This window comes from Dasypus novemcinctus, chromosome 13 (genome assembly GCF_030445035.2).
Source record: "Dasypus novemcinctus isolate mDasNov1 chromosome 13, mDasNov1.1.hap2, whole genome shotgun sequence".
In the NCBI taxonomy this organism is placed as follows: Eukaryota; Metazoa; Chordata; class Mammalia; order Cingulata; family Dasypodidae; genus Dasypus; species Dasypus novemcinctus.
The window spans coordinates 46,149,450-46,177,176 of record NC_080685.1 but is presented as its reverse complement, the minus strand read 5'-3'; the positions used below and the strand labels follow the sequence as shown (position 1 = coordinate 46,177,176).

Here is a 27,727-nt window from a genome sequence, read left to right as displayed (position 1 = left end):
GGTGGGTGGGGAGGTCTTAAATGGTAAATCCATTCTAGCATTCGAATCTCGCTAAGGCTTTGGATCCCCTCGTCTACAGTATACCAGGGTAAATCAGACATCACGACATTGGGCATTGTAGGCCATCTTTTGCCCCATGTTTCTCTCAGCCACCCAAACTCTTACAGCCCTTTCTAAAGCCTGGATCTACAATACTGAATCCAGACTCTCTACTTAGTGGGCCCATGTCAATAAATTCAGCCTGATCCAACTTTATATTCCTTTCACCATTATCCCATACCCTTAATATTCATTCCCACACATATTCCTCTGATTTGTCTATATAAATTGGAAAACTCATGCAGCTCTTTTAGAGTATAGAGAACTTCCTTCAAAACTGTATTCAGACCCACATTAACCCTTAAGTCATTTGAAAGACAGGACTACATATCAATTTATTTAAAAAAAAAAAAAAAAACATTTTTAAGGGCCTACAAAATGTCCTACACACTAAGAATTCAAAATAAAGACATGATCTGTTCTTATAGTGATACAATCTTTATTTGGCTTACTGACTTGTGGAAAAACAGAAATGAATCAAATACAAGATTTATTAAAGATCATAATGCTATCATTTATTGAAGAAGGAAAACATAAAAGCCAAAAATAAAATAAGAATTGTTTGGGGAGGAAAACAGTTCAGTTATCAGCAAGGTTCTTTCTCTTTGAAATACTAAGTAAAAAGAAAATTGTACAACATAGAATCTCAAGATGAAGAAGTAGCATACTAGAATATATTTTTGGATATAAAAAATTCAGTTATGCAATCATCAGCATTCAAAATTAATTATGAATGTCTATACAATTACAAAAATCAATTCATGTTTTAACAAAGTGTTTTCAAAGCTCATCATATACAACAGGCACAATGTTCTGAAGGCAAATACATTCCCCACGGGCTTTTGAATGATTTCATACTCAACTTCACAATCACAATCTATAAAAGCAGCAAAAGAACAGAGTTCAGGGGTTGTTTGCTTTTTTTTTTTTTTTTTTTTCCTTTGCTTTTTCAAGGTTGCTAAGTCAAGAAAATAGAGTAAAAAGGTAAAAGAAACACTTTTCACAGCAAAAAGACCACAAAATTGAATGTAAACTATGGTTCTCCTAAAGGAGATTACACAAATACAAGGTTCATTTGTAATTAGAATAAGACTCATTATCTCTTCTTGCAGTACAGAAGTTAAACAGGTAGAGAGCAACATTCTGCCCAGATACCAGCCCCAATTTCGTCTTTAAAGATGCCTCACAAGGATGCTAAGTCCAGGCAGCTCATTTATATCAATAACCTTTTGTCCACAATTTTTTCTATTATATGTAGTCACATTACTTTGTTGGGAATATATACATTGTTAATTATTTACTACAATGCTGTGCATTGCTTTCATTTTAAATAGTCAAGCTTCTCCTGCCCACTAGACTCACCCTCACCTAGTTTCACATCATCTTATTAAAAAAAAAAAATCATTTTGTACATTTCAAGTCCATTATCATTGTATCATCTTCTGCTAGAAAGGAAATTAGTTTATTTTGTCAATTTACTTTAATAAAGGCTCTGCTGCTCCCATTAGCTTCACTGGGGTCCGTGAACAAGAACTGGAGTGGGATTTCTGCAGATGATCTATGAGCCCCATGTAACAGAAACCTAATAAACCAATGGCCAAGTTTAGGTATCTCAGGGACTCAGAAGTGTCTGTCACCTATGTATTTAGAGTAGAACCAGAAATGGCCAAAAAGTAGAAGTAAATACCTTCTTTTAAGTGCACTGGGATCAAATAAATTATGTAGTACTCTCCTCTTTACTCAAAAACTCTCAGGATCTCAAAATTTCATAAAATTTTGAATTATCAAGATTAGAACATACTTTAAAGTCACATAATTTGAATTTCCAACAAAAATTTTAAACAGAAATTTCAAAAACATTTAGACTTCCAGTTTAAGATAAAAAATCTTATCAAGAGTTAAACAGGGAAGTGGATGTGGCTCAACTGATAGATCTTCTGCCTACCATATGGGAAGACCTGGGTTCAATTCCTGGGGCCTCCTGGTGAAAAAGAAAAAGAGAAAGCATGCCCATGGGACAAGCCAGTGCCCATGCGAGTGCCAGTGTGGTGAGCCAGTACCCTGCGCAAGTGAGTCATGCAGCAAGACGATGACATATCAAAAGAGAGACAAGGGGAGAATCAAGGTGAAGTGCTGCAGAAACCAGGTACTGCACTGGCACAGCTGACAGGGAACCTCTCTCCAGGATCAAATCCTGGTGAATCCTAGAGGGGAGAAAATGAGAAGAGAAGACAACACAGACAGCAAAAACAGCAAGGCGGGGGGGGGGGGGGGGGGGGGGGAGTAAATTAATTAATTAATTATTTTTAAGTTACACACACATAAATCTGTGTTTCACTTCAGGTGATAGTCTGTTAGCAATTTTTAGAATGCTACCTATAAAGAAACAACTACACATATTAAAGCTAATTTTAAAAAAACAAACCTTGTATTACAAATTTTTTAAAAACACCTATGCCAAAAATCTAGAAAAATGGCCTTATATACTTTAAACACTGATACTTTACTTTTAGAAAATGAGGCTTACGGTAGGTTGTGAATTTAAAAGTATAGTAACCCTGCAGCTCAACTCTAGTCAAAAGTTATCTGAGGAAAGAGAAGATAAGAATAAGGATGGTCTGTCATAGATTGTCCCGTAGAAAAGGAATTCCACAGTCAAAGGGCTGCCCTTAAATTTCCTAATTCATTCCACTGAATCTCATCATTAATGTTGCCACCTGTCACTCTCATAGGGCTATCAAAGGCAGAAGCCAAACCAGCATCCCCATATCCCATCTTTAATGTTTGGCCCACTTCTTAATTATCTATTCTAATAAAAGTACCCAAAAGTCAGACTGTTTAGGATGCATTTCATGATTTTATTTCTTGACCCCTAAAGCGTGCACTGATTAGGGTGGGAGGTGGCACTCAGGCAGATAATCCATAAAACCCCCATTCAAGGGTGATGGATAGATAGCAGCAACAAGCTCTGAGAGAACCCAGCCAGTGAGGAGGCTAAATTGGGGATAGTGTTTGGTCTTTCCTGGAGACAAAACAACCTGTCTGTGGGAGGGTCCGACCCTGAGTCAGGGTCCGAGCAGCAGCGGCCAAGGCCCAGCCACACCGAGGAACAGGGGCACCAAAGCTGCCTTCTGGGAGCATTCCTCGACGAGATCGAAGTCCCTGTGTTGCCCAATATCAAACAAGTCGTCCCTGAGGGCCTGGAAGAACGGGGAGAGGCCATTCTCCTGTTGGGAGGGCAGGCTCCTGTGCACACGGCCCTCCAGAGCCCCGCGCCCAGGAGGAGCGCGTGCAGGCCGGCACCTGTAGGTGTCGGGAGGATAACCCCGGAGAAGCACATCTTCCCACTCTAAGAGTCACCTCCACTGTCCACTCATCACTCCTGAAATGCAATCGGCTCTTCCTCACAGCCAGCAGTGAACAGGGGAGGATGGAGATACAGGGGCCCATACCCGCCACAGGATCTAAAGCCCCAATTCTCACCCACATCTACAGGGTTATTTTTAAACCAGCAATGTTGCTTTGTATTAGTGTTCAACAGATTTGAAACGAATTTCTTCCTCCCACAGTCCATCACACATAAACAAGCAGGGAAGCAACCAAAGGACAAAGCAGCAGAAGGAAAAGTCTAGGAGCCTGAAAGTTCACAGGCAGGTCATGGTGTCCTGATTGGAGCTGGCCACAGGTCACGAAAGTCAAGGCAAAGCAGAGGTCTTTCTGCAAGACTGCTCTACCAGTACCCCCTCCCCGATGCCTCTACCAGTGAACTCTGGTACCAGCCTCTTAATCTCTGCACCTATTCCTTTTCTTTACTAACTGAGACATGACTGCTTGCCTCACAAAGTCATTGTGAATATTAAAGGAGATAAATGCACGGCAGTGTCTAAAATGCCAGACACATAGCTGGCACTAGATAAATATTTGTTGAATAAATTCATGGTCACAGGTGCTCATCCTGTCACCTTCAAAAGTCATCAGTTATTTCTGGGATTAAATAATACCTACCTTTTACTGAAATATCATTTACTACTAATCCTATGTCTGGTCCCATGCTAAACCCTTGACACATATCTCCTCAACACCCTGCAATGACCCACTGGAACAGTAATTCCCATTTTTAAAACAGATGTGCACACTGAGGAACCAGAGGCTAAGTAGCTTATTTGACATGGCACAATAGGAAGTAACCAAGTCACAATGCACACTCAGATCTGTTTGACTTAAAAGGTTGTATTCACTGCCATTGTGCTATATAACTGAGTGATATCTGAAAAGGTACCTCAACCTCACATTCCCCACCATCCAGCCATTAAAAAGGGCGCCCAGGGTTAGCCTCTTAGGTGCATTACTCCAGGCCGGCTGAGCCTCCGTGGCCAGCCTAGACTCACAACAATCTCTCAAGAGAAGGGACCATGGGCACTCTGACCACCTTCGTACCCCTTCCTTCAGCCCTTCTGAGATCTGAGCTGTCTCCTAAAGGTACCTGGGGCATGAAGACACTACAAAGGCCAGAGGGTAGCATATAACTTCCCTTCCCGCCTGAAGGTAGGTTTGGGACATCAGCATAAAAAGACAGGATGTCTTCAATGGCCTAGGAAGGACAGGGAAAACTGGTTTCTCCCTCGGGAAGCATCAGGGATCTTCACATCTCCCCACCTCAGAAGCAAAGGCTGGTTAGTATGAGGTCTCAGCCACAGGAGAAAGAAAAGATCAGGAAGACGAAGTTCAGCAGTTAGCAACAGCAGAGAGACAACCAGTGGGCCATGCCTTGGTTTGAAGGTGACGATCAGGAACCCAAGTGAACAGCCAAGTGGTCCGGCTAGACCTGGGTAAAGGGCAGAAAGATAAACCCAGATGGACTCTGTTTGTAGGTTGACTTCAGAGACCCTAGGGAAGCTTCCAAAAAGGAAGATGGAGAGTGGGGGTGGGGGGCGACAGCTTAAGTGTCTTAAAGAGATGGAACCAGAAAAGGCACAGGTTTAGCTGATGAAACCAGGAAAATAGTTAAGAGGAGGTATCACTGGAGACACATTGGGAAACACTGGGCCATGAGGGAACCTGAAGCTGGGTATCTGGGCTCAGGGCCTAGCTTTGCCAAGTGAGGCTTTAGGTAGATCTGGGAACCTTTTAGTCTCCAGAACTTCCTTGCCTTCTTAGTGGAACAATAATCACTGCTTTGTCGCAAACTCTCGTGAGGATCAGGTAAGCTCATGGACACAAAAGCGCTTTGTGTGGTTAGGCATCAGGCTGGGGTATTTCCAGCCTATGGTGTCCTCTCCCAGGTGAAGTGCAAAAGCTGGTGCTGTTCAAGTCACTGGGCAGGCATGCCTACTTCCTGCTGCCTGCACAGCCGGGCTCGGTCTTCCCACCCACTCTCCCCCGCCCTGCTCCAGGAGAAAAGGAGAATAAAATCAGTTGAAAAGCAAACATTTATAAATAAGGAAGAAAATAATGCAGCTGATAACGGCAAGATTTTTTATCTCCTATTGGCTCTTGTCCAAAAGGAAAAAGCAGTTTTCTTCTGCTGCTTTGTTCTCTCTTAATCTAGTTCTGGGAGGTCCTGAATACAGATGGGGGGGGGGGGGGGGGCGGGGTGCCGGGTAGCCAAGAGGAAAGAGTCTGCACTGAATGTTAGAAAACACATTCCATACTCAGGTGTGGAATCAAAACAGCAAGAGTGCCTCAGTTCAGAGTAATAAACAGCGCATTCCACCAAAAGTGCTTGTTCCCACTGCATTCCATTGCCAGGCTCTCCACAGGCTTGCATGCACCTATTAGAAGGACAGAATCGCTTGGCCCCAGACACCACAGTAGAAGCATGTCCACGCTGTGTGAGGCAGTGGTGGTGGTCTCCAGGCCAAGGGACAAGTCTCTCCAATGAGGCTGCCTGTCACCATCTGCAAATCACCAGTTCCCAAAGTTTATCCGCTGCCGTTAACAAGGCTTCTGTTGATGAAAATTCAGTGGAATGCCTCCAAAAAGGAAACAGAAAGGTACTTGAGGAAGATTCCGCTTTGTAAGACAGAACCCACCTCTCACACTGGGCCACAGACATTTAGGTTTGGGAACATATCATTCCTTCCCAAAAGCAACCCTCAAATGCTGCAACCGAAAAGGCACATGTCTGTAAGACAGGTTTAGAAAATATTTACAAAACTGTCCACCAACATCCATTCACTGTGCTGTCCAGAGCTTTGCAAAACTGGTCGTAGATTATGTAAGACACGCAGCAAAACACTTCTTCACAGCATCCCTGGGAAGGAAATACACAAGATGAATAAGAGACTATCTCTGTAAGAGACAGAGACCTCCTCAGAGCATCCCTGGCACCAGGGCAGCACACTTCAAAGCATCAAGAGACTAGTCTGTGGAATCAGACCCACTTGGCATCAAATCTCAGCTTTGATATTTATTATTATCTTGGGCAAGTTACTTAGCCTGTTTCAAAGTCTTCATCTGTAAAAGGCAATAAACCACTTACACTACAGGCTGGTGGTGGAAATCCCGAGACAGTGCATGGCACAGAACAGGCATTTAATAAATGGTAGCTATCAGTATAATCAGAGGGGAAAAAACAGGAAAAAATTACAGAATGTCAGAACTAAGAAATTAGTCAAGACTGTTGTACTTTTAATATCTACCATAATCGTAGAAAACATCAAAAGCATTAAATCGAAGAGTCACCAGGGCCTGTCTTCATTCCAAGCAAGCAGCAGGAATTTTTTAAGGGGCATCTTTCAAAAGCTCCTTAGCCGTGGTAGCTCTCTATAGGTACCAAGTACTTATTAATATGCTGTATTAGCTGTAACCTTGATTTTCACAGTCGAGAGTGTGTGCAAGAAAAGAGTGAATGCTTGACAAATTACTTTTCTGTTCAAGCTAGCCTCTCCATTTCTCCCATATCTTGCTCTTTTCCTTCTGGGTTTTTGGCTGCACTTCTACTAAGGACAACAGGGCCCACTGAGGAAGGGAGAGGTGAGTGAGAAGGTACTGCTCATAAGTGGACACTGCATTTTGATATCAACATAATTCTAGAACAGCATTTCCTGAGATATACTTTGCCTTGCAGTCCCAGGAGATGTGTTACACAGGAAGGACTTTTATGGCCAAATAAGACCACCACATGACAATTCATAATGCACGTAGCACAGTGAAGGATGCAGAAAAGTCTGGCAACAAGCAACCTACCTAATTTTGCTTAAACTACTGTTTCTCAAACACATTTGATTATGGATCCTTTTTATTCCACATGATCATCTACCAACACCTCAGGGAACACTATGGGCAAGGCTATTCTAAGGGAAACTAGATATAGAAAGTTGGGGCCTAGCCATGTGATTTCGTCCCTACTATAGGAAATGTTCATCTGCTCAGCATGAAACACACTACTTCAGCTAGAATTTCATCACTGCAGCCATCACCTGCACATCAGCTCTCAAACGCCATTCCAGATCAAGCCTGCAGCCCTGCAGAATGGCACCAAGCAAGACCGCTTCCTTGGCATGCAACCTGGGCAGGTGCACTGGGAGCAGTGCTTACAAAGTCCTGCATCTCATTTAATGCTTGCTGTCACCATCTTGAAAGTCTTAATAATTTTTGAACAAAAGGCCCTGTGTTTTCATTTTGCACTGGGCCCCACAAATTATGCAGCCAGTCCTGGCACCAAGATATGTTTAAAATGTTGGCACCTTGGTGAATACCTCATTGGATGTTCAGGGATGATGCGCTCCATCGTATTTCACACAAAAACCTAGTTTCCCAGAACAACCCTGCCCACGTTCTTCTCAAACTTACAAGGTACCATGCCCCACAATGGCAGGACTGCATTTCCTAAATGTCACCCTCGTAGAATCCAGCCACCCAGCTGCCTTTAACTTGACGGGCTTGTTAACGTCTCATCTCATCACTCCCCAGCATTTTCATATCACTGTCAGCAATGGCCTTGGCATGTACGATGTTTCTTCTCCTTCCCAGCTCATGCAATTTTTCATTTCCTCAACACAGTTAAGGAAAACCTTCTTTTTAGTTAACAGATGACTTTTTTTAAAAAGAAGAAATTAATGGTTATATTAGAACAGAGTCAGAGGGGAAGATCACGTGGCTAATTCTAAGAGGCCCATCACTGAAAGTACTTATTGAAGGAGCTTTGACTCGCCAGAACCTCAAAGCTGGAAGGGGTCTTTGGGAATGATCTAGTCCAGCCTGCTTAGTTATTAATGAGTCGTGAGTCCAGAGGGTCAAGTGAGTTGCCCAAGGTCATTGTCTAATTAGGAAACTCTGGTATTTCAAGAGTCCTAGTCCTGGTTACTTTCCCTACAGAAGCTATTTTCTGAAACCTTCCCATCAGTGGGGCACTGAAAGAAAACAAACATAAACTCAAGATAAGCAGTGAAATTAAAGAGATACTCACCTTTTTAAAAAACTACTCAAAGCTACAAATTAAAGAGTGATAATGTACATATGTACTATATATTACAGTACAACACTTACTGTACCAGGAATTGGAAGACCTGGGTCAAACCCCAGCCCCAGTGTTACTTCATGGCAAAGGGGAGAGATTTGGAGGCCTAGTTACTAATCCATAAAATGTGCCTATTTGTTTCAAAAGGTTTTAGTAAGGATAAAATAACATGTGAAAGCACTCTCTGAATTCCTATGCAGATAAACCATAAATAACAAAAATTATATTTCTAAATAGTTAGTCTTACCTTGCAAATGGTATGTAGGAAAGGCTATACCTACAATAAAAAACAAACAGAAAAGATCAAATCGAATGAAGGGAGTGGGAAATTACTCAGTGAAACGGGTTTCTGAGCTGTGAGAACATCTGCGGTGATTTCTCCAGATCCTCTCCCCGCCTCAGCATGGGTGGCGTGTGTGTTCATGCACAAATGTGTGCACACTCACACGTATGCACAAGCATATGCACATGCACACACTGTGCCAGGTGAATGGCTAGGAAGAGCAGTATCATCTGTGGCCATGGAAGGCAGGCAAGAGGTCCACGTGGCAATAACTCCTGTGCCCTCAGCCTCATCAGATACTGCTTTAACCAGATAAGCCAGCGATCACCTAAAAGGCAGATTCCAGACATCCACATGGCAAAGGAACCCTGTTCTGAAAGAATACTAAATAAAAAATAGACCAGTTTGTCCTCTAATAGTTTACCTATCCCAAACAGAATATAACCTATACCCAACTGGGATACACTTTCTGCTCTGCTCCTTTCTACTAATTTGAAAAGGAAAGATAACAGAAAAGATGGGGGTAAGACAAAAAAAATTACTACCAACTACTCTATGAATGAAAACGTAATAAAGCTATTCTTTTTCAAGCACCCAAACCCAAAGATATCTTGGTGAACCCATGTTAGCTCACCCCTAAGGCCCAGAAAGAAACCACCACATAACTCTAAAGAACCATGCCCCAGTGTGTCAGGCATGTTGTAAATCAGTCAGTCAAAAGAAAAACACTGACTATGTCAGACTGTCAAGGGAACACTGCCATTTGCCCAAACCCTTATGAATGCAGGACCTTTGAAAAGTGGCTCCAAAATTAGTCTATAAGCAAAGAAAGGAGATGGTGTATGTGTGCCAATTTCTCCCACAGAAGGAAAAAAAAAAAAAAAACATAAACATAAGCCTTCAAACCAGGCCCTTTCAGAACTTACTATCAAAACGTGTGTTATAAAATATTTCACTTGCATCCAGCATCCATGTGGAATCTAAGCCCCCTCTTGATATAGATGTGGAGGGGACACAACCATTCCAAGGTCCACAGGATGGAGGAATAGAGTATGGATTAGAGTGGACTTACTGATATTCTATTCATGAACTATTGTGATTAGTAATCGAAGAAAATATGGCATTGGTGTGGAGAAAGTGGCCATGGTGGCTGCTGGGGGTAGGAAGTGGGAGGAAGAGATGAGATGTGGGGGCATTTTTGGGACTTGGAGTTGTCCTGGGTGGTGCTGCAGGGACAGTTACTGGACATTGCATGTCCACCCATGACCCACTGGGTGGAATGTGGGAGAGTGTGAGCTATGATGTGGACCACTGACCATGAGGTGCAGCAGTGCTCAGAGATGTATTCAACAAATGCAATGAATGTCTCATGATGATGGAGGAGGTTGTTGTTATAGGGGGAGGAGTGGGGTGAGGGGGGTGGGGATTATATGGGGACCTCGTATTTTTTGAATGTAATATTAAAAAAATAAATAAAATGTTTCACAACAATACCAAATGGTGGAGGGGTAACATATGAGACCCCTATGTGATGTTATGTATGTTTATTTTGTAAGTTCACAATCTTTACTATACACTTATTGTTTATGCCTGTTCATGTATGAATGGCATGCTTCAGTAAAAATGTTTAAAATAAATAAATGAGTGTTATAGGGAATAGATGTAGCTCAAGTGGTTGAGCACCTGCTTCCCATGTACGAGGTACTAGGTTTGATCCCCTGTACCTCCTAAAAACAAACAAATGAAAAACCTGACTCTCACTGGGGAGCAGATATAGCTCAGTGGTTGAGCACCTGCTTCCCATGTATGAGGTTCTGGGTTCAACACCCAGTACCTCCTTAAAAAAAAAATAAAAAGAATATGTGTGTTACATTAAAATCAGGCCATATTCTTCTCTATATCCTACACTCATCATGTGAACACAGTAAATTCCATAAGGCAGTTTGAAAGTGTATTTATTCAAAATCCAAAGGCTCTAAAAGGCAGGGATGGGTGTTAAACTCACAATCCAAGTTGGTTCTTTGAAACTTTAAAAACGTTCATGATCCTCTCTTCCTTGCTGATACACTTTCTAGCAAACAGTTTCCCCCAAAATGGATCAATCACCTCTATCCTGAAACTGTTCTGGCAAATGAATTTTCAAAGTATTATAGGAATGTCAGCAGCTGCAAATGCCATCCCTGCCACAACCCCTCTCGCCCTGAGGTTGTACAGGTTTGAAAGGGCCATACCCACAGCCCTTTCACTAGGCTTGGTCTTTGAGTTACAATTTCTTAGTCTTCACCTGAAGTACCAATAAGCTAATAGGTCTCCAGTGCATACGTTCATCATAAGCCCCACAGCTACACAGTTTTCCATTTCATCAATCACCATTCCTCATCTCCTGCTGACAGTTCACTCTTTATCCTTCTGTTAAATGAGTCATCCCATCACAAGTGTAAAGCTCATTATTTTTCTTACCACTTTCCTTTTTCTTTAATGTCTATTTAAATCACAAGCCACTATTTAATCAGCTCTTATAATACTTTTATTGTCCTTGCATACACTGGAAATGATTGGTTTAATAACATTTCTGACAGCTCAAACTCAACCAGGAGCCCAGCAAACGTGTCGCAGGCAACCAACCAACCTCCATGACCACTCAAGACCATCAGTATCATCTAATTAGCAGGTGGCCATATTGACAGGCCTTTGCTCAGGACTTGTGGCTTCACTGGTATCACTGAGAATTCGTAAGGTAAAGAGTTTCTGTGATTTCCTAATCCTCCAACCCACAACATGTGGCATTCTATCTCTTTCAACTGCCCTGTTCAGAGATCTAATGTGGGAGGGGATGGTTTAAAAGGTTACTTACCACGTCAAAGCCAAAGACTGTAAAATGCAGAAGATGAGGGCGAGTCCCTTGTTATGCCACTGAAAGAAAAATTATATACTTATATGAACATGTATGACAAGAGACATAAACCAAAAAGGTTAAGGAAAATACAGTCTTGCTCTTTCGTCCACTAGTTATTGTTAATTAAAGAGAGTCATTAAAATGTTCAACTTTGATTTAAAGAAGAAAAAAAGAAAAATTAAAATGCATACTTACCCAAAAGGCAGAACACAGGGTAAGTGCAAAACACAACTAGAGGGAGAAAGGAAACAACAATTAATACAATGGACAACATGGTAAAAAACAAACCAAAAACTTTTCAGTGATCAGATTCTGTCATTGCCACAGCAACCAACTACATCCTTCCTTTCAAAGCTTTAAACTCATTTGAGCACCCATTTATAACAGAAGAGTTAAAATCCCAATGAAATCAAACTAATAAGGAATTATGTCAATTAGAGAATGAAAAATTCCCTTTTACTTTCAGGTTCACCCAGAATCTCTGCTCAGCACACATAATCACACTTCTAATCCATCCATTCAAACACATACTGATGACCAACAGGCAGGTCACTGCAAAAGGCACTGAGCACAAACCTATGCAAAACACTAGGAAATCTCTGGAGCAGAAAAGGCATGAGAGGTCACAGGTTAACATGAGATGTCAATCAGGGTTAGTGAGTCAGAGTTATCTGTGTACATGCCATCATACTTTCCCTAAGTCCTTTCTTAGACAGTCCTTTCTACAAAGGCCTTGTCCAGGCAATCGACTTCCTCAAGCTGTCATCCGTGTTTCCCATCCCAGCCTCCTGTAACAGCAACTACTCAACAAAGGTGTCCAAAACATTTTCCCTGTCTCCACCACTGTGCCCAATTCTCTGAAAGGACACAAAATAAACAGTAAATGTGGTATAACCTCAGAGAATGTATTTGAACAAATGGGATATACAAAAATGAAACTAAAAATAAGATCATTAATTAAGTTCCAAATGTTACAATTCTGATAACTGTAACAGTACTCCCCAGAATGTGATCTGCAACACATGGACGAGAATGGTCCAAAAAAAGGGAGTGGGGCGGGAGGGAGGTACAAGACCAAAGCACACAGGGATGATGGGCCACTAGGTGAGACTAGGTCTGAGAGATGACAGTTTTACCTCCTTAACAGTCTACCCATGGAAACAGGAGGCCAGACCTGCTTCAGGAAAACTGATTAAAATCTAATAAATATGATCCCAAAGTCAGATAATAATGAGGAATTTAAGAATGTATATCAGAAGACTGGATACCCCGTCTAGAGACTAATCCCTGTGCTTCCGAGTTATTCCCTCTCCAACTGTCACCAGTTCTCTTACTACTGTATCAGTTTGGCTAAATTGACAAGCAACACCCTCTGGAGGTGTTATATAGAACTGCCAGTACCATAACATCAACCAAAATACAAAGATAATTATTACATGAAGCAAAATGGTCCCTTCCTCCACAGTGGTCACAGTAATCAGATAAGAAGTCAAGATGAAAGGAAAAAGGAAAAAGGTCCTCAATTTTAAGAGGAAAAAATGTCCATAGAGCAGAATTAAAAACTCCCATTTAAGAAGTCCAGCTAAAAGGCGGTCCTTACCAGCATCACAATGGTTGCTATCAAGCGCGTAGTCTCAAACATTCGCTTCAGCTGTTTCAATGGTCCCATGAGGAAGATGGTACTAAGGAAGAAACACCAGAATTTAGACCAGAACGGAACCTCAGCGGGCACACTGAGTGTCCTCCCCAACACTACCTCTGACAAGAAAGGCAGTAATAGCAGCTAACATTTGACAAGCTCCTATTCTGTGCCAGGTACCGCATTTAAGGCTTTTTGGTGCATTACTCACATTTAATCTATCAACCACCTATGGGCTGGGAACAATTATCAGACTTATTCAGAATAGGAAATTGAAACCCAGAGGAGTTAGTTACTTACCCAAGGCCACCCAAGCAGTAAATAAATAAATAGTAGAGCTAGACCGAATACATGTCAGTCTGACCCTACAAACATATCCAGAATCACTAGGTGAGATGACCTAACTGGGAGATGACAGTTTTACCTCCTTGACAATCTACCCATGGAAAGAGATAAACAAGCAAACCAAAATGATTCAGTTAATTTAAAAAAGAAAAGCCACACTTTACAGACTTAAGTTGTTTTTGTTAAAAAGTACATGGAGCAGTTTGACATGGTTATTCATTCCAAAAATAGATATTGTATTGTTTGTAATCTGGTCTGTACTTGGGTGTGACTGAGTTATGACTGGGACTTTGATTGGGCCATGTCATTAGGGTGTTTTATCACAGATAAAAGACATGGCAAAGGACAGAGTAGGGGGCTTTTGATGTTGGAGTTTTGATGTTAGAGTCTGATGCTGAAGCCTTAAGCTGGAGCCCTGGGAAGTAAGCGCACAGAGGAAACAGAAGCAAGCCCCAGAAAGAGAGGAACCCTGAGCCCAGGAAGAAGGAAGCCCTGGGAAGAGAAAAATCCTGAACCCAGAGAGAAGCAAGACCTTGGAAGGGAGAAACCCAAGAAGCCTGAACACTCACAGCTGTCAACAGTCATCTTGCTCCAACACATGAAAATAAGACTTTGGTGAGGGAAATAACTTATGTTTTATGGTCTGGTATCTGTAAGCTCCTACCCCAAATAAATATCCTTTATAAAAACCAACCAATTTCTGATATTTTGCATCAGCACCCCTTTGGCTGACTAATACAGTACAGCATTTCATTTTCTTCATAGATCCAGAGAATAATTCTAATCATAGCAGTATTATCATCTATTTATTGAATGTGTCCTAAATGCCAGCTATCATACACATGATTTCCTCTCCTCAACCACCCTGAGGTACCTATTTTAGAAATGAGAAAATAAAGCTCAGAATGATTAATTTACTTTTCCAAGACCACACAGCTAGGAAGCTAAAGAGCTGGTGTTCAAGCCCACATCTATTTGATTTCAAAGGTCTGAAATACATCACTCAAGAGTCTTCTATTATGAGTGGGGCTTGAAAGGTAGCTAGAGAGAAATTTAACACAAATGGAGCAGATCCTTAAGCCTAATATAAAAGAGACTGGGGAGAGCCTTATACCATTCTTTCTGAGTCTTGAAGAAAATGCTTCATGTTGTGTAACTCCAGTGGTAGCCAGTTACAGCCAGGGTTTAATATAAGCCAACCAGCAAGTGGCATCAGCATTACTGAATGTTCAATTAAAACCAAAGATTTTATTTAAAAATCTGATTACAAATCCAAGGTAAAAGTGATAATTAAATTAAAAAAAAAAAAATCCGGAAGAAAATGGGACCATGTATTCGGGAAAAGAAAATTAAAAAAGGAAACGCTACAATAAAATAATAAGTCTACTCCCTCTTTGAAGTGCCTTTAAGTTTCAACCTGAATTTAAGGCTACACTATTAGCTGAAGTATCTGAGTTAAGCGTGCACTCTATACCTTACACTGAACAAAGAACAGCCAAAGTTTGTCTTAAAAACACAGCCTTGTGTGTTTAACAGGTAAGGCTCAAACTCCTAGGCATACCCTGGAAATGACCATTTGTTCCCTGGAGTATTTCTCTAGGCAGTGCTAGGAAGAGTCAGTCTCACTGAGATTTTCCAAATAGTTCTTTTGGACTGACCAACACAGGCATAAATTTATGCTCAGTCTAGAGTGTACATAACAACCTACACTGTCTGTCCAAAGCAAACCCTCCAGAAGGCAGTGTTTGAGAGAGCCGTGGAGGCAAGATCAGACAACTCTGAGGGCCAGAATTTTCTTCATAAGCATTAACAAATGAAGCTTTAAATGTCATGCATTCTACCATCTGGTTAACATTTACAGCCAGAAACAGAGCCAGATTTGGGGACAAGTAAGCCTCAGGTAGCTTGCTGACATGTAGCACGTAAATAAAATGCAACGCATGCCGTCACATATGTATACATGGAATTTAGAGAACCCGAGGAGTTGTCAATTTTGGCAGGGGGCACGTAATCAGGAAAGGCTTCATAAAATAGGTGACTTTTCAGCCAGATCTTGATAATTAAGCAAGTATCCACGACACGGAGTGGGTACAGTTGAGGCAGCAGCCCAGGCAGAGAAAACAGCCTGAGTAAGGGACAAAAACATTTGGGGAAATGTGAGGCATTCAGCCTTGCTGGTGAGTACTCTGGGAGGGGAGAGGGAAAAGTCTCATATGCATGGCAAGAAATTAAACTTCAGAGGGAATGGGGAGCCACTAAATGGGGTTGAGCAGGCTATAAATGAATTGTTCCACTCTACTATTGCTCCACTATTGCAATGAGAATGAGAAAGGGACAGGAAAGGAAGCAGGGAAACCCAGCAAGGAAATGTGGTAGTAGTTCAAGTGAGAGAGGATATGAATCAAGGCGGTTGGCATATATGGGAATCTCCTGCATTTTCTATGTGACTTTTCTGTAACCTAAAGCTTCTTTGAAAATAAAGTGAAAAAATAAGACACTGGGGGAACATACAGAAGAAATTGTCATTGTACATAAGACATAACAGATCTTACTGGGATGAAAGACATAATGGAAATAAATTTATTTATTTATTTATTTTTATTTGTTTGTTTTGTGGGCGGTTTTGAGTTACAGAAGAGTTGCAATCCAAATCACTGGAGCAGGGTGTCAGTGGTGGGGAGATGTTTGGGGACGGGTGCACCTGAGGCATGCCTGTATTGAACATGAATATGAATGTGTTCAAGTGGTCATGGGGTGTTGTCTAGGTAGGTGCAGACCCACATAATAACCACAAGAATATTGAATTCCCATTTTGGGAAGTCCTGCTACATTCTGTAATAGAGTGGCAAGAATCCCTAGAGTTCATGGGCAGTGCTTAGTGAAGGAGGACAGAACAGTATGCCAGGCCCTTGATATTGATGCTTATACTTATGAACCTCATTCTTGTGAAATTGAAACTCAGCATAGTATTATATATTGCCTAGGAGTTACCTCCCGAAACCCTTCTTGTATTCAAATATAGCCTCTCTCCAAGCCAAACTCAGCATATAAGCTCAATACATTCTCCCCACCATGGGACTTGATTCCTGGGGATGAGCCTTCCTGGCACCAAGGAATTATTACGAAGTGCTGACTAGTGATGCATTTGGAAAGAGACCTTGACCAAAAGGGGAACTATTAAATACAAATGAGTTTTTATGGCTAAGAGATTTCAAAGTGAATAGGGAGGTCATTCCAGAGGTTCCACTTATTTATGTCTTATGAGGATCTCACTGACTGCCACGTAAACAATGCCTCTAGCAGGGGGACTTCTGAGGGCTCTAGAGACATCTGCACACTATAGGCAGGGCAGACAACCCCAGGAATTTGGCACCCTGTCAGTGGACCTTAACCTTGGAATATATGATAACCTATCCCCCCAATGTATCAGAGTTGGACTCATTTATCATTCTCCTTTACATAGTTCTTATGCCCCAATTATCTGAACCTATAATTATCACCAAACCCATTAAATACATGTCCCAGAGACTGAAATCTTCTAGCTGTTCTTATGCAAGTTGAGCCCTGAATCTCAGCAGAGTTGCAGCCAACACCTACTCTCCAGTACATCAGACTCACCCAGGACAACTAACAGAAAGATAATGATGGACAATCCCAAAAAAATGAGTATCTACAACTGCAAGCAAAACAGTTCCACCCATCTGCCCTGTGGGATCTAAGCCCCTCTCAATGGGAAGCAGAGTGGGCATCACCATCCCCAAATCCTCAAGATCAAGGAATGAACAAACATGAGGGGGTAATACAACTAGAGACTAAAGTAGAATTATTAGTATTCTAGTAATGGAAGAACTTGTAACACTGATATTAAGGCAGTGGTCACCAGAGATTCTGTGGAGAGGGAGAGAGAAAAAGAGGTGTAACATGGGGCATTTTTGGGATACTGGAATTGTTCTGCATGGCATTGCAATGGTGGATTCAGGCCTTTATACATTTTGTCAAAACCTATAAAACTGTGCAAAGTATAAACCATAATATAAACTATAGACCACAGTTACTAGCAATATTTAAATATGTGCTCATGAATTATAACAAATGTACCATACTAATCAAAGATGTTGTTAATGGGGAAAAGTATGGGAGGGGGAGGGGGTAAGGTATATGGGAATTCCCTATATTTTTATGTAACATTTATGTAAACTAAAGCTTCGTTTGTTTTCTGAAAATCTTTTTTTTAAAGATATTTAAATTACATAAATGTTACATCAAAAATATAGGGATTCCCATATGCCCCGCCCTCTTCCCTTCCCCTTCCACATATTCCCACATTAACAACATCCTTCATAAGCATGGTACATTTGTTACAATTGATGAGCACATTTTAGAGCACTGCCACTGAGTATGGATTATAGTTCACATTGTAGTTACACACTCTCACACACAATTTTGTTAAGTTATGACAAGATAAATAATAGCCTGTATCTGTCACTGCAATGTCATTCAGGACAATTCCCAAGTCCTGAAAATGGCCCCGTGTTACGCCTGTTTTTCCCTCTCCTTCCCCTCAGAACCTCCAGTGGCCACTGCTGCCTCATCTAAAGCTTCTTTAAAAATTAAATTAAATTAAATTTTAAAAGCTAACAGCTCAGATATCACCTTCTCTAGGAAGCCCCCCTGACTGCTGGAGTTAGGCCCCTCCCTGGGCATCTTTCCACACTATAGTTTATATGGCCATTTGCCTTGCTGAACAGGAGGCTCTTACTAGTCTTTATGTCCTTGGAGCCTAGCACAGAGTGTGATAAATACATTGAGCTTGGGACTGAGTCAATGAGTAACAGCAGCCATAGGGACAAAGAGGAAGGAGCCAGGTCAGGGAGGTCAAGAGAGAGACCACAGGGTGGGGTGGGGGCCACTTGGAACTCCAAGATCTGAGGCCATTCACTGAAATACAAGGGAAAAAGGAACATGGAGGAAGAGATGACTGAGTTCAGTTTCCTGTGGGGCATTATGGTAAAGGCCAGGCCAGTGCCCCTGGCTGGAGAGGCAGGTCTGGAGCTGTGGTCACACAAGTGTGGCTGAAGCCATTACAGTCAATGGGCTTGACCAGGGGTGTTCAGGAGAGCAGCTTGTGAACAGGCTGCCCACATCAGGAAACACTCTGTCACACACCCTCAGGAGCTGATACTCGAGTCCGGATGTTCTTTGACTAATTAACAGCAAGTTTCACCATTGGCCACTGGCCATCAGCAGCTCAGTCTCTGGCAGCAGTAAGATTACAGCCAGGCGGATCATGCTGTGAACCATGAAAAAGTCATCCAATCTCTCTGTGCTTCCATTTCCTCATATGTAAAATTACAACACTCACATGTTTCCTGCTTTCTCCCGAAGGTGTTTCAAAGAGAAACTAAGATGTAAGAATATTCTGAAGGGATGGGATATGAATATGATGTCTTTTAACTACCTCTCCTTTCTCCAAATCCTTAAAATAAGCTGCTGGGTCTTCCTCCTTCACCTCCCTCAAGCATAATTCAGAACCATTGTCCCACCTAATGACTGGCTATGGTTGGATAAAAAACCATTACCTCCCAAGTGATGCGATGTTACCAATGGTATAAAACACTGCGAAGAGGGTGAGTCCTTTACGTGGCACCCACAGCAGAAGAGTACCCTGGAAGTTAAAGCACACAAAGTCCGCACATGAGCAACCCCTCATACCACTGCCACACTACCAGAAGCTGCCTTCCCCCTGTTTCCCCCATCTCCCTCTTCCCTTATCCATGCATTTTAGTGAAGAGCAAAAGAGAAAAGGAGGTAGGTGGAAGGGGGAGGATGTAGAGGAGGATAGGAGGAAAAGACAGAGTAAGGAGGGAAATCTTACCAGCAGTGAGCAGAGGATTCCTATAGCAAAACATGCAATGAAGCCTTTTATTCTGGTACCCCAACTTAATGTAGATGCCTCAACAACCTGAAATTTAAAAAAAAAAAAAAACTGATTACATATATATATATATACACATATGCATATTTAATTACCAAAACAAAGAAAGAATTAAATTTAGAAGCCAGAGAACAGAGAATCCTACCCAGTCATAGCTACTCTAGACCTCTCAAGTCACGGAAGCTCCCTCCTTCTCCATATGTGAATCTCCACTCCGGCAAGTGGCCGGAGGCACTGGACCTCTGGCTGAACATCCCCAGAGGTGGAAACTCCCTGCCTCGAGCACAACCTATTTCACTAACAGGAAGGCAACAGAGCAGACCAAACCATACCACAGCCCAGGCAGGGCGAGGAACATGAATGCAAAGGCATGCGCTCCAGCAGGTAGCATCCCAGGAAACAGGGAAAAGATGAGGGACTGCACGCAGGCAGTGGGGTCCACTGATCATCCTCTCCTCCTCCATCGACCTGCCACGCCTTGGCAGCCACTGTTTCCATCACATCCCTGGGACCTCAAGGGTTAAGGCATTCATCCTCATCAGGATCTCTGTTGCTCACTCTTGGTGCAGAAGTTGTGCTTACAGGGTGCTGGCATTAGCCAAGTCATCTAAGCATGAAATTGATCCTAGTTCTTTAATTACTGTCTTGCTCATCCAGCCTCTCTGCCTTCCTGATTAATCCCTCCCCAAAACAAAATGCAAGAGAGGTTATAATTTCCAGAAAAACCTACTAAAACCTGTCTCGAGCCTGTGAGTATCTCCCAGTGGTTTTTCCCCTATATCAACGATGACAGCCTGCACCAGAGACCTTCTGTCCTCCAGGTACAAGTGGGCAGAGCTGCTCCAAGCTGGACACAGGCAGCTGTGCTGAAGGACAAAGGCCTGCCTCTGCACAGCCAGGGCACAGCATCCAGGCACCAGGACCCATGCACACAGGGCTCACCTTGTGTGGCCACCCCAGTCCCCATTTGGCAATGCAGTAAAGGCTGCCTACCATATTTCCACCCAATTGACAGAGTAAAGAAGGTGGTGGAAGAGGCTGCAAAAGTCATCAGCCCGCAACTCCCTCAGCCTTCACTGCCCTTAGCTTAGGGACCTATTTCCAAACTTCCTGTCAAACCAGAAGCTTGAAGAGCAGGACCAGAGGCTCCCCCAGATGTGGCAGGCATTGCTACACTCATGTGCAAGGCAGTGAGGTCAAGGTATCAATAGGGATTCTTTTCCTATGCCCCCTACATTCAGACTATTGAAAGTGAGGTGACAGCACTGTAATGCCACACACCCAAACACATACACACACACAAGCATACGCAGCACTGGCAGAAATATGTGGCGACACATGACTACCCAGAAAGGCACACTGGGGGATGGTAACATGCAGTGGGAGCAAAGAGGGAGGACATGGCAGATGGGGCACCTGGTTTCACACTGAGAAAATCTCTCCTCCTCTGTAATAGGCCTCCAGGTTTCTTAAACCTCCCTCAGGCAGGCCCTCCACAATGAGCCATGTGATGCCTGATGCCAGGCTTGATGTGATGCTAGTTATCAGGCTTACTTGGGCGTTGCCAATTGGGTTAGACCACTTCTGACTAACCTGTTTAACCTCCACCAAGGAGAGTACAAAATCAGATGCCGCCACTCTTCCTACTCATGCAAGAACCAAAGAGCTTACTTTGCCAGAAAAAAAAAAAGATTTGAGCTGCATGTAGGGATAGAAGTGTGGTGGAAGGATGGGATGGGCCTCATTACATCTTTTTTTTTTTTTTAAAGATTTATTTATTTAATTCCCCCCCCTCCCCTGGTTGTCTGTTCTTGGTGTCTATTTGCTGCGTCTTGTTTCTTTGTCCGCTTCTGTTGTCGTCAGCGGCACGGGAAGTGTGGGCGGCGCCATTCCTGGGCAGGCTGCACTTTCTTTTCATGCTGGGCGGCTTTCCTCACGGGCGCACTCCTTGCGCGTGGGGCTCCCCCACGCGGGGGACACCCTTGCGTGGCACGGCACTCCTTGCGCGCATCAGCACTGCGCATGGCCAGCTCCACACGGGTCAAGGAGGCCCGGGGTTTGAACCGCGGACCTCCCATATGGTAGACGGACGCCCTAACCACTGGGCCAAAGTCCGTTTCCCTCATTATATCTTGTAATCAACCAAGATATTAAAAAATATCCAAACTTTTTAAAAAGAGGATAAACCATAAGGGTAAGTATCAAACTTTGAATTACCCTTAGCATTGAGAGTGCTAAATAACCTCAACAAGGCAGTGAGATTCCAGCCCTAACCAAAGTCAAAATCACTGGCAACAGGAAGGAATTCCAGCAAAAAATATTATCCTTCAAAAAGGAAAGTGACACTTTGACCCCATGAGTCTTAAGCCTGAATCCCACCCAAATGTTACCTTTTTTTGTGAAAATTGAGCAAAGGGGAAAGGGTTGCTTTTCACTACTGTGTTTTTCCATTATATGTGGTCACGAGTTCTTTTACTTGTGACGTGGTCATGGGCAGAAGAAGCTGGTGTTACTTTGTCTAACTGGATTCAGTGAAAGCAAAAAACTTCTTTTTGCCAATTTATGAAAACAAGCTCAGTTGATGTCAAATGTCTCTGTAAATTCATGATTGCTGGAAACTGTGCTAATGCACTTTTTGGAAATGAGAGAAGCTAAAATATCTGGATAGAATTTGCAGGCAATCTTATCACAAGCTGACTGGTAAGTTAATGGACAAAGGTCCTTTTGATTCAGGGATGTGTAAAGAAGAGAGGTTCTTACGAAAAAGAAGAAAAGCAAGAATTGTTCAAAGAAATAGGGTTGGTAATCTGAAAAAAAGGTGAAAAAGGAATATTGCTTTATTCCTGTGCTTTAAAATCAAGTACCATTCATACCTTCTTAGCCTCCGGAATGCCTTCTAGAAAATATAAAGCCTAAAGATTTAAAATGTTTTATGAAGTATCAATTAGAAAAAATCATCACGAGGTTATTTATGATTAGACAATGCCATACAATTTTTATAACTACCTAATTTCATATGTAATAGATAGACTAGTCATACTTTGTTTGCATTAAAAGAGCAAAAATTTTAAAAAACACTTCTGGTGAACTCTGACAGCAGCTTGATGTAATAGAATTTGAAGAGACTTTAAAATAACCTAGCCCAACTTACCACACAAAACAGAAATTTCTCCAGGAATCTTCCAGTTTGCCAACCTCAAAACCATGGACAATGTGAGACAAGCAAGTCGGTACCAACATTTTAAAGGTGACTCTACCTTATAAGTGAAAACTAAGACAATAACAACCCTGAAAATGAATTCAGCCAGCTACAAAATGTTCCCCAGGAGTTCAAGACTCCGAAAATGCCATGTGGTGATGAATATAAACAGGAATCTCACACTCGGAAAGAGGAAACTGACTGCAGTATTTTAGCCCAAGATAGAAAGAACCACTTTTAAAATAGGTTTAATGCATGTCTGACCTTACACACTTTAAAGCCCTTCTTTGTGTCAACACAGGCATTCACCATTGTAGATAAAAGCAAATAGGCATTTATGTTTTCACTTTGTACTACATCATTCACGCTTGAGGGTCTGCCCACTGCTCCATGATTATTTTCTAAATGCGTAATAGCTGCATCATCCCATTCAACACCGTCCTCCCACCAAGAGTACTCAGGAAGAGAAATTGACTCCCTCTTAAGCCACAACTGCTCATAAAAGCTAATTGACAGTCTATACAGCAAAAAGCTGTACATTAGCCTGAATATCAGCTACCTAAGTTGTCTTAGGACCTGTCTGAAGTTTAACTGAGAGGATATAATAGAAGCCAGAGATCAAGAACAAAAAAACCAGGAAATTACTCCTGAACCTGGACCATTTAATAAGGCAACAAAACAAGAACCCCCCCCACAGAGCGGTATTGAAATTTAAACCAGTTTCTCCATCACTCCAGGGCTATAATGTTATCTTCTTCAATGTGAAGATTCAGAAAGCAAGTTTCACAGTTTTGAGATCATGGAGAGGATGGAAATACCAGTATCATAGAAAACAACACTCCTAGTAAAATCAACAACCACAAAAGTGAGTGAAAGAAGTATGCTGAGAAAACCAGGAAAGACTGATTAAAGGCAAAGAAGAAAAATTTAGATTTCGAGTTGAAAGAAGCCACATCATCTTGTTCAACACCCTCATTATACAGATAAGGCCCATGAAATACACCAGAAAGTAAAGAGTAATGTTATTTTGTCATCCAGAAAGGAAAACAAAAGCAAAGGTTAAATGGACCCAAAATAGTAAATAAATTACTCTGTGTGGTTCTAGAACATGGAATTCGGGCGCTGATGAGAGATTCAGGTCGCTCAAAACCTTTCTGATTTAAAAAAAAAAAAAGAAAGAAAGAAAGAAAGAAAGAAGCAAAGAAAAAAAGACAGGCGTAAAGACAGTCTCATGAGGTACTAAGTGGCGATCTACCCACCAGGCCTCCCTGCCTGGCTCTCGGTCCCCCTGCCCAGCCCGGCCGTAAAGCCCTTTCCCTGGTGTGTGGTGACGGTGCCCACCGCCTGAAAAGCCCGCTCTCCCCCAGGCAGGGGACTCTCCTCCAGCTCCGCCCCCTCCTGGTCGGGAGGTGGGCGGGGAGGGCTAAAGGGGCACAATACAGATAAATAAACAGGTGCCGACTGCCCGAGCGCAGGGTCTGAGCCCCGCACCTGTGGCGGTGAAAAGAGGGGTTGGAGGACAAAGAGCTGCTTTCCAAGAAATCCTGCAAGTCCTGCCGGGCTTTCCCACCCGCCATCAACAGGCGGAGTAAAGGGCGGGCACCCGGAGGCGACTGGACCCGGCGGAACCCCGGGGACGTTCGGCGTCTTCCGAGGTCCCGGCCACGGGTGGCGCAGAAGTCGGAGGTGGGGCTTGGGGGACGCGACGAGGCGGAGCGAGCGCCCCGGGCGCACTCACCTCGGACAGGCCGCCCCTGTCCTCGGCGTCCTGCCCGCTCAGCACCTTCTTCAGCTTGTCCATGCCCAGCCTGGTGCACACCAGCTCCCAGCCCGGGTCGGCCGCCTGTTGCTCTCGCTAAGTAGACTGTTTTTCCGGGTGTTCGTCCCGCCCCGCGACGGCCCGGCAGCCAATCGCGGCGCGCCCCACCCAGGTACCTGCCCACCTGGGCCACGGCCTGCGCCTGCGCCTGCGCCCGACCGGCCCGGCGCCCTCCCGCTTTCGCGCTGCGGGATTTGACGTGCTTGTTTTGGTCAAGAGAGGCCGAACCGGCAGGAGGAGCTGGTAGTAAGGTCCACGACTAACAAACTTTGCCCAACACAAATTATGCGTCCAGAGTCGCGTTCCAAACCCTTAATGGCCGCCATCAGGGACCCTCACTGGTTCGATCAACAAACGCTGCGTACCTACTAGGTGCGCGCGGCCAGAGAAACAAAGAGAAGTGAAGCCCTATCTCCGGGGCTATGCTGTGGGTGCAGACTTGTGAACAAATGCTGTTTAATCTCCACTGCGATTGTGTTACACTGGACACGGTTTTATAAAATTCACTAATGCCAAATGCAATAAATTCAATCTGTAGGAAAAAACTCCGTAGAAGCATTAAAAAAAAAAAAACCGTACTGTAATTTCCAACTGGAAGATGTGGAAATACATTGAGAAATATGATCTGGGCAAAATGGAAAAACTTGGGTGAGGGGATGGGAAAAGGATTGTTCTGTTTTGTGTTTGTTGGGTGGTTTATTTTTCTTCCCTAACTTGAATTCGCACTGATGACTGCGTCAGGAATCTCAAGGCAGAACCAAACACAGGATTTAAGCTCAAATCTCAAACCTGTTGCTCAGGAATGCTTGGAAAAATAAGTTCAATAATAAATCGGCTCAGAAAAACAAATCTGTAGAGACACTGACCGGAACGCCAGTTAGAGGACATTAATAGCCTTTTCCTTCCCCTTTCCGTCCATCTCTCCCACACCTCCAGACACACACACTTGTGAACACTTACGAAAAAGTGTTTCCGGATTTTATTTAGGTTCTTGACTATGCTGCAGAAATGAATTTTAAGAGCTCGCCAGGTGAATTAGGCCAGTAATTTATTCAGGTAGGGAGGAAGAGAAATGGGAGAAAATAACAGAGCAGGAGTGCCAGGTAGAGAGGAAGAGGGTAAAAGGGATAAAGTGGGCTGATTTACAGACTATAATTCCTCATTATAGATTATAAATGCCCTGGTTTTACTTGTGCGGCCACGGGGCTGAGGAAAAATGGGTGAGCGGACACAAAGGCGAGAACGGGTGGAGAGGCAAGAGAGCCGAGCATGCGCACTCTCAGGCCTGGCGGTCTGCTTTATAAACTATTGATTGTTCCACCCCTTTGCTACCGGCAAAGGGGGGAGGGGTTCCAGCTGTTTGCCGTTTTGTTTGGTTATCCCACCCGTCAATCCCCCAGTGTGGACCCAATGATAAAGTCTTTGGGGAATATCCAGGGCTTTTCCTTGCTTCCTGAAGTCTTTGTTTTGTATTAGATTCTTGGGGGTGGGGGTCTTCCAGCAGCCATCTTGGGGGTTACTGATGTCCACGTGGACTCTCTGCCAGGTTCCAGAGAATCAATCTGTCCACTGATTCCCTATCTTACTAGCCTAGGAATACTATGTCTGAAAGGATAGAATTTGAATGCTTCCAAGAAGCTGAGTCTCAGAAATTACTATACATCAACCAGTCAAAGGGATTTACATAGGACCCTATTCAAGTTGGTCATATGGTCTACATTAGTAGTAGGAGACTTCAGTACACCATTTCATTAGTGATTAGAATGTCTAAACAGAAGATCAGTAAGGAAAAAGAAGACTTAAATGAGACAATAAACCAAATAGACCTAATAAACAGAAAAATTTCCTCCAACAGCAGCAGAATACACATTCTTTAGTACACATGGGTCATTCTCCAGGATAAACTATACCTTAGTTTACAAAACAAGTCTCAATATATTTTAAAATACTGAAATCATACAGTGTATCTTCTGTGAACCACAATGGAATGATGCTTTAAAAAATCACTAAAAGAGAACTGGAAAATTCACAAAAGTGGAAATTAAGCAATACACTTTCTTTTTATTTTTTATTTTTTTTAAAGATTTATTTATTTATTTAATTCCCCCCCTCCCCTGGTTGTCTGTTCCTGGTGTCTATTTGCTGCGTCTTGTTTCTTTGTCCGCTTCTGTTGTCGTCAGCAGCACGGGAAGTGTGGGCGGCGCCATTCCTGGGCAGGCTGCTTTTTCTTTTTCACGCTGGGCGGCTTTCCTCACGGGCGCACTCCTTGCGCGTGGGGCTCCCCCACGCGGGGGACATCCTTGCGTGGCACGGCACTCCTTGCGCGCATCAGCACTGCGCATGGCCAGCTCCACACGGGTCAAGGAGGCCCGGGGTTTGAACCGCGGACCTCCCATATGGTAGACGGACGCCCTAACCACTGGGCCAAAGTCCGTTTCCCTACACTTTCTTTTTAAAAAGATTTATTTTTTACTGATTTCTCTCCCCTTCCCCCCCTCAGTTGTCTGCTCTCTTTGTCCATTTGCTGTGTGTTCTTCTGTGTGCGCAGCACCCGCAATCTGTGTCTCGTTTTTGTTGCATCATCTTGCTGTGTCAGCTCTCCGTGTGTGCAGCTCCATTCCTGGGCAAGCTGCACTTCTTTTTTTTTTTGCGCCGGCGGCTCTCCTTAAGGGGTGCACTCCTTGGGGATACCCCTGTGGGGCAGGGCACTCCTTGCGTGCATCAGCACTGCACATCAGCACTGCCAGCTCTCCACACAAGTGAGAGGGGCCGGGGTTTGAACCTTGGACCTCCAATGTGGCAGGTGGATGCCCTATCCATTAGGCCAAACCTGCTTCCCAAGTAATAGGCTTTTAAACAACCAATGCATCAAAGAAGAACTCACAAGGGAAATCAGGAAATATCTTGAGGTTAATAAAAACAAAAGTACAACAGCCAAAACTTACGGGATGCAGCAAAGACAATGTTGAGAGGAAATTTTATAGTTCTAAATGCTTACATTAAAAAAAGAAGACCTCAAACGTTGAGGAAGTAGAAAAAGAAAACTGAACA

The 27,727-nt window shown here is 43.1% G+C and overlaps 1 protein-coding gene across 1 annotated transcript; it reads right to left on the bottom strand.

The window, feature by feature from the left end:
• Positions 1–588: 588 nt before the first annotated feature.
• SFT2D2 (SFT2 domain containing 2) lies at positions 589–24,826 on the bottom strand. Its single transcript, XM_004464188.4, has 8 exons — positions 24,596–24,826; positions 19,599–19,685; positions 19,303–19,388; positions 13,340–13,421; positions 11,935–11,970; positions 11,698–11,756; positions 8,808–8,837; positions 589–6,352 (listed from the first exon to the last, which is right to left on the bottom strand). Exons 1-8 carry the CDS (start codon positions 24,656–24,658, stop codon positions 6,313–6,315), a joined length of 483 nt encoding a protein of 160 aa, XP_004464245.2. The 5' UTR covers positions 24,659–24,826; the 3' UTR covers positions 589–6,312.
• Positions 24,827–27,727: the final 2,901 nt, after the last annotated feature.

Bases quoted from the DNA above. Each gene is read 5' to 3' on its own strand.
- SFT2D2 (XM_004464188.4), bottom strand. From the start codon at position 24,658: ATGGACAAGCTGAAGAAGGTGCTGAGCGGGCAGGACGCCGAGGACAGG. The intron at 13,422-19,302 runs GTAATGGTTTTT...TTTCTTCCTTAG, and splicing joins AACATCGCATCACTTGGGAG to TACCATCTTCCTCATGGGAC. The intron at 8,838-11,697 runs GTAAGTAACCTT...TTTTTATTGTAG, and splicing joins CAGTCTTTGGCTTTGACGTG to GTATAGCCTTTCCTACATAC.